At 41.9% G+C, this 11,634-nt stretch overlaps 2 protein-coding genes across 2 annotated transcripts; both read left to right on the top strand.

The window, feature by feature from the left end:
- Nucleotides 1-264: 264 nt before the first annotated feature.
- LOC121846200 (neurofilament heavy polypeptide-like) lies at nucleotides 265-6,105 on the top strand. Its single transcript, XM_042319691.1, has 4 exons — nucleotides 265-1,133; nucleotides 1,897-1,951; nucleotides 2,144-2,255; nucleotides 2,884-6,105. Exons 1-4 carry the CDS (start codon nucleotides 837-839, stop codon nucleotides 3,356-3,358), a joined length of 939 nt encoding a protein of 312 aa, XP_042175625.1. The 5' UTR covers nucleotides 265-836; the 3' UTR covers nucleotides 3,359-6,105.
- A 137-nt stretch (nucleotides 6,106-6,242) lies between these two features.
- Nucleotides 6,243-9,080, top strand: LOC121846233 (histone H1.0-like). Its single transcript, XM_042320093.1, has 4 exons — nucleotides 6,243-7,089; nucleotides 7,852-7,906; nucleotides 8,099-8,210; nucleotides 8,843-9,080. The coding sequence occupies exons 1-4, from the start codon at nucleotides 6,793-6,795 to the stop codon at nucleotides 9,078-9,080; spliced, it is 702 nt and encodes a 233-aa protein (XP_042176027.1). The 5' UTR covers nucleotides 6,243-6,792.
- The last annotated feature ends 2,554 nt before the right edge of the window (nucleotides 9,081-11,634 follow it).

Below are 11,634 nucleotides of genomic sequence, written 5' to 3'. Positions count from 1 at the left end.
TGATGTTGACGGAACATTGGTGCTGTGAGACTGGAATATTAGGTCCTACTTGGAGAAGGCGAGTTAGACATTTTTCTTAGCTTCTGTGTGAGAGGTGTCTCCCTGTTTGCAAACTTGTATTGAATCGAAGTGATTTATGATTGACTATATCCGTGACTGCTCTGCTCTTTTGTTCACCTGAAATCCTCTCTTACACCTTAGCCACATGATTAGACCCATCCTACCTGTCGGAACTGTCAAACCGGTTATGCCATAATCATAACCAACCACACAACCAGATAAAGGGAGGTGGGGAGTGGTAGGAGGTGGTGCTAGGGAGTTGGACAAGACATCCTCTTCATTCTTTACACAGATTTGAGGATTGAGGTGTTTTTTGTGCTCTTTAACACTGCTTTCAATTTGGATTGCGAAGCATCTTTTGAACTAAGAAAACTAGAGGCAACCCAGGAAGAAGAATACAGGACCAGGAATGACAGTAAGCCTCGGATTTACTGTAGAGGAAAGGAAGAGGAACAAAATGATATGCAAAGAAGTTCATAGATTTGCTTCAGGCTTCATGCTGTAGGCTATGGGAGGACTATGGTAACAAACGAGTCATAGAAACTCACTCATACGACCGCACATTATCATTGACTCAGTGAATAAGGTAAACCGTTTAATAGTCACTGTGCTCTCTGCCACACAAAATTAATATTGTAAAGACGTAGGTGATATATAGATATACATACAGTATATACACATAAAAGTCCAGCAGACACACATACATTCACACAGGGACAAATACATAGACTTAAAGAACATAAAGAACCAACACCCACACAAACTCTGAGGCAGCCATGAGGGTTGTATTGGTGATAGGAGGCCTAACTATCCTGGTCTCTATGGGCCTGGCCCTGATCGTCTTTGGCCAGCCCCTGACAGAAGCCAAGCTGACCCTGCAGAACCTGCATCTGGATCTGATGCAACAGGCTCGCGTCAACCAACTCAAGGAGAGGCAGTGGGTGGAAAACCTGCTGAAGGGGCAGTTAGACTCGAAGAAGAAGAATGTGGAGGAGATGGAGGCAGAGGTGAAGAAACTGACCGAAGAGGAGGGGAAGAAGAAGACTGAGGTCGAGGCCTGCCAGGCAGAGAAGGTGAGAGACAGATCATTACTGTTTTATAAATACTAGACAGACCTGGGTTAAATACTAAACATATAGACCATTGGTGTACTATAAAGACTAGACCAGGACTGCCCAACCCTCTTCATGGAGATCTACCATCCTGTTCATTTTCAGTCCAACCCTTACCTAACATACCTGATTCAGCTAGATATGGCATTGGTGAGCAGCTAAAAGTAAAATCAGGTGTGCTAAATTAGGGTTGGAGCGAAAATCTGGAGAACAGTAGCTCTCCAGGTACAGGGCTGCCCTTCACTAGACAGACCTGGGTCGAATACTGAACATACAGGTGTGTCAAGTAATGGAGCTGTTCTTGATTTTGTTTTCCTGGTACAATGGATCCAATGGAATAGTCCCAAAAGTGCAACCCCCAAGCATTGAACAGTGATGACAATGGCTTCGGGCTGTGTAGCTTGGAACAGGGTGCACTAAACCAGAGCAATCAAAAAAGCAATTGAAAGTATTTAACATTTGACCCAGGTTGGTGTATGGTGCTTGTCAACCCACTGAGCATACACTGACTGAATCAACATTTTTAACCACGTAATTTCAATGAAATGACGTTTAACAAATGTGGAATAAACGTTGAATTGACATCTGTGCGCAGTGGAATGTGCTGAGTAGAAGGATTTGAATGACTCGGATAAGGATTTTTAGTATGTACAGCAAACAGTAGGCGTGAATGTTATTTTTCCCCTTTACCTATATCTGTGTTATCTCTCACTTTGGCACAAAGAAACAAAAGGAGGAAGTACTTGCACCCATACAGAAGGAGCAGAGTGATATTGAAGGTATGTGAGTCTTTTCTAGTGGAGTTGTTATTCTTGTAGCCACTTGTGCCACAAGGTGGGGAAATTTGGTAACATGTCAGCCACTGTAACGTAGTGCATCTCTCTCTCTGGGTGCATTTCTGAAGTGGTTTCCCTTTGCTTCTCTTCTCTGCTCTTCTCTTCTGATCTCCTCTCCTTGTCTGTTCTCCTCAGCCACGTTCAAAACTGAAAAGGAGGCTTGGACTGGGGAGATCACCACACTCAAACAGCAGTTGGAGCAGAGGAGCAAAGTGTGTGGTTTTGTGAAGGACTCAACAGATACAGCGTAAGTAGAAGATTTGTAATACCTTGGGGGAAAAAATATATATATTTTATATATTTTTTATTTAACCTTTATTCAACCAGGTAGGCCAGTTGAGAACAAGTTCTCATTTACAACTGCGACTTGGCCAAGAAAAAGCAAAGCAGAGTGACACAAACAACAACCCAGAGTTACACATGGAATAAACAAGCGTACAGTCAATAACACAATAGAAAAAAAGTATATATACAGTGTGTGCAAATGGCGTGAGGAGGTAAAGGCAATGAATAGGCCATAGTAGCAAAATAATTACAATTTAGCAAATTAACACTGGAGTGACAGATGTGCAGATGATGATGTGCAAGTCGAAATACTGATGTGCAAAAGAGCAGAAAAGTAAATAAAAACAATATGGGGATGAGGTAGGTAGATTTTATGGGCTATTTACAGATGGGCTATGTACAGCTGCAGCAGATCAGTTAGCTGCTCAGATAGCTGATGTTTAAAGTTAGTGAGGGAAATATAAGTCTCCAACTTCAGTAATTTTTGGAATTCATTCCAGTCAAAAATAGAACTGTAAAAGTCTACTCACAGCACAGGTGAAACATCAAACAAAGTTCATGATGATAATAAAACCTCTTGTTTTCTCCAGGAAATTATGTCCACCCAAAGAAGGAGCAGCAAAAGCTGAAGCGGCCCCTGTAAAAGCTGAAGCGGCCCTTGTAAAAGCTGAAGCGGCCCCTGTAAAAGCTGAAGCGGCCCCTGTAAAAGCGGAAGCGGCCCCTGTAAAAGCTGAAGCGGCCCCTGTAAAAGCTGAAGCGGCCCCTGTAAAAGCTGAAGCGGCCCCTGTAAAAGCTGAAGCGGTCCCTGTAAAAGCTGAAGTGGTCCCTGTAAAAGCTGAAGAGGCCGCTGTAAAAGCTGAAGCGGTCCCTGTAAAAGCTGAAGTGGCCCCTGTAAAAGCTGAAGCGGCCCCTGTAAAAGCTGAAGCGGTCCCTGTAAAAGCTGAAGTGGTCCCTGTAAAAGCTGAAGAGGCCGCTGTAAAAGCTGAAGCGGTCCCTGTAAAAGCTGAAGTGGCCCCTGTAAAAGCTGAACCTGCATCTGTAAAAGTTGAAGCAGCCGCTGTTTAAAGCTGAAGAGGTCACTGCACAAGCTGAAGCCGACCCTGCTCCAAAGCACTAAACGGCTAAAATTTCTCTCAGAATAACATTAATGGTGTGTAGTCTTTCATTCATGATGCACAGTCATATTTATGTTGTTTGTTTGTGGGTAATCTTGGCAACCCAGAAACAAAAATCTCATTAAGAAAACACAATTTATGTCATTTAGTCTGTCCACAAGAGATTAGGATGTGGGCATTGTCAATGTGTCATTTTGGCACACTTCTAGAAGCCTAAGAAACATTTCCAAACTGGCAGTAACTACAGTGCAAAAGAGACCGAAATTACATTTTTATTTATTTTATTTCACCTTTATTTAACCAGGTAAGCTAGTTGAGAACAAGTTCTCATTTGCAACTGCGACCTGGCCAAGATAAAGCATAGCAGTTCGACACATATCAAACCACTCAACCAAATTTAAGGTTTCAGATGAGCTGTCATTCCAATTCGTCCCTTACACATTGTAAAATTAATCATACACTTTACCAACCACATTGGACTTAAATTGGTACATTATTCTCACTCACGGATGCAACAAATATAGCCTCTAACAAGGCACGCCTCAAAATATGTTAATGAGACAGAAACAACAATTCCATGCACCCATTAGTGGTCAAAAGTTTTTGGCGGTCCAAAGATACGGTGACATTATGCATCACAATAGTAATTATATTTCTGTTGTAAACGGCTGTTTTTTAATATTGTAGATATGGATAACATGGGTTAGGCCTATCAAAACATGCACCACCTACACACGCAGCAGAGAGAATTGCATTTAATCTAAATATACATTTTCAATCATTTACCACCCGTTAGAGCGGTGTACCACCAGTATAACATACTGTAGGCTATTTCACAGAACAGACCTAGTGGATACTAAATAGGGTGCCATTCAATGCAACATCTTTTTTTTTTTTTTACAGGGCAGGATTAGATTTTCGTCACCTGCGATAGGCATTGTCATTTTCAGAATGCGGTTGGGTCGCTCCTGCTCATTAACCTTACAGCTGGGTAGTAATGTCATTATGACTCACAGACATTCTTCAAGGGATAATCCACCCAGGACCACTAATTATTATGATTAACAGTGTTAAACAGTGTTAAAAAAACCACTAATAGGATATGTGAAAATAATGTTTTTTTTTGAACAAATGTTTCACGTTGTCATTATAACGTGGTTGGTAGCAACATATGAAAATCGCTGCAAAACCCACAATGCAATGCTATCGCTGGACTCGCTAGCTAGCTAAGTTGCTAGCTAGCAAACGTAGCTACACACAATACTACCAAAGCCAATATCAGCATGTGAAGTATCACAGGGCGCATTACGAGATGGTACTTAAAGAAGAAACTGATGAATAATTTGGTACACTGTTTAGATTGAGCACATCTAAGCGAAATATACGTTGTCATGACGATATACACGGATGGATGTGTTCTAGACAAGTGTGCCCATACCATCTTTTGGCTGATTTGGCGATCTGGAGTGCAGTTAATTGTTTTAAAACCGGTATGAAATGTGATAGTGTGTTATCTCCAGTGACAGAACCATGTATGACGCGTTCCTTTATGATTTCCTGACCTCACAGACTAATCACTTAGAAGTTCAATCATGGAGAATTGTTATATTTTCCCCACTGATAGAACATAGGCTTTCACCAAATTGACAGGGATTTCATAATTTTTATTTCTGGGGTGGATGAACCCGTTACGAATAGCTCACACTAAATTGTAATGAAACAGACAGGAAGCATGTCTTCCTCAACCTTCTGGCCCGAAGCCCAGCTAGCCATCTACTATGCCACACAAAAACATGCTCAAGTGGCAGAGTCGATATCCACCCTTATAAACCACGGTCGTTACAATATGAAAAGAGGGCAAAATTACATACCTTAATGACATATTTCTCTAACCATGTGACCTATGTAAATACATATACCAAATGGAAGGATAGAATACCCAATGGAATATTGAAGAACACTGGTTTGGAATAAGAAGATGTGTATTTGCAGTGAAGAACCACTCATGATTTACCTCCTTGTTGCTGCTATTTTGTTTCACTGTTTCAGAAAATGTAAAGTTTTGAGAGTGTATAAACAGCATATAGTTTATAGCAGTACAATACTTGGACTGAAATAGGTACCGTTAATCATTTTGGGTGCAGGTATAGAAAATTTGAGGTGCCAGTACTCAGCTCTGGTGAGCTTCTGCCCAAGTCAAGCACTTGTTTATATACAGCATATATATGCAAATAAACATTTATGACGATTCTTTTTGGAAGGGAGAAAATACATTGAGATGAATGTTTCCCCTTTTTTGTGATAAACACGATTTGCAGTGTTCTATTTGTGACACTCGTTTGTGTAAGGGTTGATAGTCAATAGGCTCGGTGCTGTATGTTATGTATTAAACTAATAATGTAGTGATTGAAGCAAGACTGGATGTACAAGGATCGAGGACACTGATACTCTGTATGTTATTGTATTGATGACCTTTTGAACACTGTCATGCTGTAGCAGCTTGCAAAGTCACTGTCTTTTGTTGTAACTCCATACAAACCTCCCAGGCTGATGTTAACAGAACATTGGTGCTGTGAGACTGGAATATTAGGGCCTACTTGGAGAAGGCGAGTTAGACATTTTTCTTAGCTTCTGTGTGAGAGGTGTCTCCCTGTTTGCAAACTTGTATTGAATCGAAGTGATTTATGATTGACTATATCCGTGACTGCTCTGCTCTTTTGTTCACCTGAAATCCTCTCTTACACCTTAGCCACGTGATTAGACCCATCCTACCTGTCGGAACTGTCAAACCGGTTATGCCATAATCATAACCAACCACACAACCAGATAAAGGGAGGTGGGGAGTGGTAGGAGGTGGTGCTAGGGAGTTGGACAAGACATCCTCTTCATTCTTTACACAGATTTGAGGATTGAGGTGTGTTTTGTGTTCTTTAACACTGCTTTCAATTTGGATTGCGAAGCATCTTTTGAACTAAGAAAACTAGAGGCAACCCAGGAAGAAGAATACAGGACCAGGAATGACAGTAAGCCTCGGATTTACTGTAGAGTAAAGGAAGAGGAACAAAATGATATACAAAGAAGTTCATAGATTTGCTTCAGGCTTCATGCTGTAGGCTATGGGAGGACTATGGTAACAAATGAGTCATAGAAACTCACTCATACGACCACACATTATCATTGACTCAGTGAATAAGGTAAACCGTTTAATAGTCACTGTGCTCTCTGCCACACAAAATTAATATTGTAAAGACGTAGGTGATATATAGATATACATACAGTATATACACATAAAAGTCCAGCAGACACACATACATTCACACAGGGACAAATACATAGACTTAAAGAACATAAAGAACCAACACCCACACAAACTCTGAGGCAGCCATGAGGGTTGTATTGGTGATAGGAGGCCTAACTATCCTGGTCTCTATGGGCCTGGCCCTGATCGTCTTTGGCCAGCCCCTGACAGAAGCCAAGCTGACCCTGCAGAACCTGCATCTGGATCAGATGCAGAGGGCGCGCATCAACCAACTCAAGGAGAGGCAGTGGCTGGAAAACTTGCTGAAGGGGCAGATAGACTGGAAGAAGAAGAATGTGGAGGAGATGATGGCAGAGGTGAAGAAACTGACCGAAGAGGAGGGGAAGAAGAAGACTGAGGTCGAGGCCTGCCAGGCAGACAAGGTGAGAGACAGATCATTACTGTTCTATAAATACTAGACAGACCTGGGTTAAATACTGAACATATAGACCATTGGTGTACTATAAAGACTAGACCAGGACTGCCCAACCCTCTTCATGGAGATCTACCATCCTGTTCATTTTCAGTCCAACCCTTACCTAACATACCTGATTCAGCTAGATAAGGCATTGGTTAGCAGCTAAAAGTAAAATCAGGTGTGCTAAATTAGGGTTGGAGCGAAAATCTGGAGGACAGTAGCTCTCCAGGTACAGGGCTGCCCTTCACTAGACAGACCTGGGTCGAATACTGAACATACAGGTATGTCAAATAATGGAGCTGTTCATGATTTCATTTTCCTGGTACAATGGAAACAATGGAATAGTCCCAAAAGTGCAACCCCCAAGCATTGACCAGTGATGACAATGGCTTCGGGCTGTGTAGTTTGGAACAGGGTGCACTAAACCAGAGCAATCAAAAAAGCAATTGAAAGTATTTAACATTTGACCCAGGTTGGTGTATGGTGCTTGTCAACCCACTGGGCATACACTGACTGAATCAACATTTTTCCCACGTAATTTCAATGAAATGACGTTTAACAAATGTGGAATAAACGTTGAATTGACATCTGTGCGCAGTGGAATGTGCTGAGTAGAAGGATTTGAATGACTTGGATAAGGATTTTTAGTATGTACAGCAAACAGTAGGCGTGAATGTTATTTTTCCCCTTTACCTATATCTGTGTTATCTCTCACTTTGGCACAAAGAAACAAAAGGAGGAAGTACTTGCACCCATACAGAAGGAGCAGAGTGATATTGAAGGTATGTGAGTCTTTTCTAGTGGAGTTGTTATTCTTGTAGCCACTTGTGCCACAAGGTGGGGAAATTTGGTAACATGTCAGCCACTGTAACGTAGTGCATCTCTCTCTCTGGGTGCATTTCTGAAGTGGTTTCCCTTTGCTTCTCTTCTCTGCTCTTCTCTTCTGATCTCCTCTCCTTGTCTGTTCTCCTCAGCGACCTTCAAAACTGAAAAGGAGGCTTGGACTGGGGAGATCACCACACTCAAACAGCAGTTGGAGCAGAGGAGCAAAGTGTGTGGTTTTGTGAAGGACTCAACAGATACAGCGTAAGTAGAAGATTTGTAATACCTTGGGGAAAAAAATAAATATATTTTATATATTTTTTATTTAACCTTTATTCAATTAGGTAGGCCAGTTGAGAACAAGTTCTCATTTACAACTGCGACTTGGCCAAGAAAAAGCAAAGCAGAGTGACACAAACAACAACCCAGAGTTACACATGGAATAAACAAGCGTACAGTCAATAACACAATAGAAAAAAGTATATATACAGTGTGTGCAAATGGCGTGAGGAGGTAAAGGCAATGAATAGGCCATAGTAGCAAAATAATTACAATTTAGCAAATTAACACTGGAGTGACAGATGTGCAGATGATGATGTGCAAGTCGAAATACTGATGTGCAAAAGAGCAGAAAAGTAAATAAAAACAATATGGGGATGAGGTAGGTAGATTGCATGGGCTATTTACAGATGGGCTATGTACAGTTGCAGTAGATCGGTTAGCTGCTCAGATAGCTGATGTTTAAAGTTAGTGAGGGAAATATACTGTAAGTCTCCAACTTCAGTAATTTTTGGAATTCATTCCAGTCAAAAATAGAACTGTAAAAGTCTACTCACAGCACAGGTGAAACATCAAACAAAGTTCATGATGATAATAAAACCTCTTGTTTTCTCCAGGAAATTATGTCCACCCAAAGAAGGAGCAGCAAAAGCTGAAGCGGCCCCTGCCCCTGTAAAAAAAGCTGAAGCGGCCCCTGTAAAAGCTGAAAAAGCGGCCCCTGTAAAAGCTGAAGTGGCCCCTGTCAAAGCTGAAGCCCCTGTCAAAGTGGCCCCTGTAAAAGCTGGCCCCCCTGTAAAAGCGGCCCCTGTAAAAGCTGAAGCGGCCCCTGTCAAAGCTGCCCCCTGTAAAAGCTGAAGCGGCCCCTGTCAAAGCTGAAGCGGCCCCTGTCAAAAGCCCCTGTAAAAGCTGAAGCGGCCCCTGTAAAAGCCCCCCTGTAAAAGCTGTAAAAGCTGAAGCGGCCCCTGTCAAAGCTGAAGCGGCCCCTGTAAAAGCTGGCCCCCTGTCAAAGCTGAAGCGGCCCCTGTCAAAGCTGAAGCGGCCCCTGTAAAAGCTGAAGCAGCCCCTGTATCAAACCTGCACAGTTCAATACCAATATAACTTAGACCATTAACACTTTAATACAGCTTACCTTATCATCACCATCATTGACTGCCAGGGTAAAACATAATATTGTAACGCTGTTGGGTGTAATCTGCCAGTGTAAAATGGAGCCGGCTGGTGGACGAGTAATATGTAAACGTAGGGTGACAGTGAGCCACCAGCAAAATAACCATAGACGAGATGTTGACAATGGCTTATTAATAGGCATAAATAAATAGTATTTCTATGATTGCAGTCCTCAAAGATTGAATTGCAATGAATCAGATTCAGGTGCAGTTTTTTGTGCTTTGGAATGTTCAGTATTCCTGGGATACCATGCTGTCACCATGTAAATGATATAAAAACATTTATAAAATGGGTTGTTTGGATCCTGGATGCTGACTGGTTGATAGAAGGGAGTTATAGCACAACAATCACCGCATTCACCGGGTAATGCCTGTTAAGAGTTCAATTTGATTCATCAATGCGCATCCACTATCCACTAGCCTGGCTGACGCGACTCACGGTACCACACAGGAAGGAAGAGCTGTGACTCACTGGTCTGGAAAGGAGGGTGTTTATTAATGCAATATTCACTCAGAAATTGAGCAGAAGGATTGATTGGTTGAGACCTCTCCTGGTTTGGATTTGAAAATCCAACATTTGTAATGGAATGGCACTCAGGGGCTTTGTGTGGCTGTGTCTGTATGTGTTTGAGTGAGACAACATCAAAACAGCCTTTCCAGACTCTCAAGTCAGGAGGACTTTGAGTTTGGTATCAGCCAGACTACTGTCCCACAACCCAGCCAGTCAATTTATATTATAGCCTTAACATCATCTCCCCCGTTAAAAAGTATCTAAACAATTTCCCCCCATGCTACTAGGTTAGCATTTAGTTTGCAACAGTTAGGGTTTGTCTAAACCTTGCTGTCTGCTTCTCTGACCTGTGGAAGGTTTATTGCGATCGCCTCCGTGCCATGCATATGAACGTGAAGTGACTGACAGTTTCTCTGAGCCAGACAAATTCATTTATCAGGATCATTATAATGGATATATCCAAAGAAATGGCAAAAGAAACAAACAAATGTAAAACAAAGGAAAGTACACATAGGTACTGTTATTTCAGCTGCTTTCTTTAGTTGGCTAGAGCAAAGGAGATGTACAGTAGCTATCCTGGAGCTACATGCCAATGATTTGTTTAGCATAGCAATCATTGCAAAAAATAATGGATAGAATGAACGACCAGCCCATTTAGCTAACAACTAACAGCTAACAACAGGGGTGCTGTTGGGGCTGTGTTTCTGGACCTAAGGAAGGCTTTTGATACTGTTAACCATGAGATTCTCATCACAAAATTGTCCAAGTTCAACTTTTCCCCTGATGCATTGAGATGGATGAAATCATACCTTGAAGGCAGAACTCAGTGTGTCAGAGTGAGCAATGAGCTGTCGCCCACTCGTAGCTATGATGTGGGCGTGCCCCAAGGGTCAATACTGGGGCCCCTCCTGTTCAGCCTGTACATTAATGATCTGCCTTCTGTCTGTACTGGGTCTGAAGTTCAAATGTATGCAGATGATACAGTGATATATGTGCATGCAAAGAGCAAACAACAAGCTGCACAAGAATTCACTACTGTAATGGTCCAGGTTACAAAGTGGCTCAGTGACTCGTGTCTGCATCTCAATGTGAAAAAAACTGTTTGCATGTTCTTCACAAAGAGGGCAACAGATGCTACTGAGCCAGATGTCTATGTGTCAGGGGAGAAGCTCCAGGTGGTATCCGATTTTAAGTACCTTGGCATCATACTTGATTCCAACCTCTCTTTTAAAAAGCATGTGAAAAAGGTAATTCAAATAACCAAATTCAACCTAGCTAATTTCCGATTTATACGAAATTGTTTGACTACAGAGGTAGCAAAACTGTACTTCAAATCTATGATACTCCCCCACTTAACATACTGCTTGACTAGTTGTTGGGCCCAAGCTTGCTGTACAACATTAAAACCTATTCAGTCTGTCTACAAACAGGCTCTCAAAGTGCTTGATAGGAAGCCCAATAGCCATCATCATTGTCACATCCTTAGAAAGCATGAGCTCTTGAGTTGGGAAAATCTTGTGCAATACACCGACACATGTCTTGTATTCAAGATCCTTAATGGCCTGGCTCCCCCTCCACTCAATATTTTTGTTAAACAGAAAACCCAGACATATAGCAGCAGATCCACAAGGTCTGCCATGAGAGGTGACTGTATAGTTCCCCTAAGGAAAAGCACCTTTAGTAAATCTGCATTCTCTGTGAGAACTTCCCATGTCTGGAATACACTGCCATC

This window comes from Oncorhynchus tshawytscha, linkage group LG03 (assembly GCF_018296145.1).
Source record: "Oncorhynchus tshawytscha isolate Ot180627B linkage group LG03, Otsh_v2.0, whole genome shotgun sequence".
Taxonomy (NCBI): Eukaryota; Metazoa; Chordata; class Actinopteri; order Salmoniformes; family Salmonidae; genus Oncorhynchus; species Oncorhynchus tshawytscha.
Note: the sequence above shows the minus strand (reverse complement) of the source record. Positions and strands in the feature narration are given on the sequence as shown.

Bases quoted from the DNA above. Each gene is read 5' to 3' on its own strand.
- LOC121846200 (XM_042319691.1), top strand. From the start codon at position 837: ATGAGGGTTGTATTGGTGATAGGAGGCCTAACTATCCTGGTCTCTATG. The intron at 1,134-1,896 runs GTGAGAGACAGA...TTTGGCACAAAG, and splicing joins AGGCCTGCCAGGCAGAGAAG to AAACAAAAGGAGGAAGTACT. The intron at 2,256-2,883 runs GTAAGTAGAAGA...TGTTTTCTCCAG, and splicing joins AAGGACTCAACAGATACAGC to GAAATTATGTCCACCCAAAG.
- LOC121846233 (XM_042320093.1), top strand. From the start codon at position 6,793: ATGAGGGTTGTATTGGTGATAGGAGGCCTAACTATCCTGGTCTCTATG. The intron at 7,090-7,851 runs GTGAGAGACAGA...TTTGGCACAAAG, and splicing joins AGGCCTGCCAGGCAGACAAG to AAACAAAAGGAGGAAGTACT. The intron at 8,211-8,842 runs GTAAGTAGAAGA...TGTTTTCTCCAG, and splicing joins AAGGACTCAACAGATACAGC to GAAATTATGTCCACCCAAAG.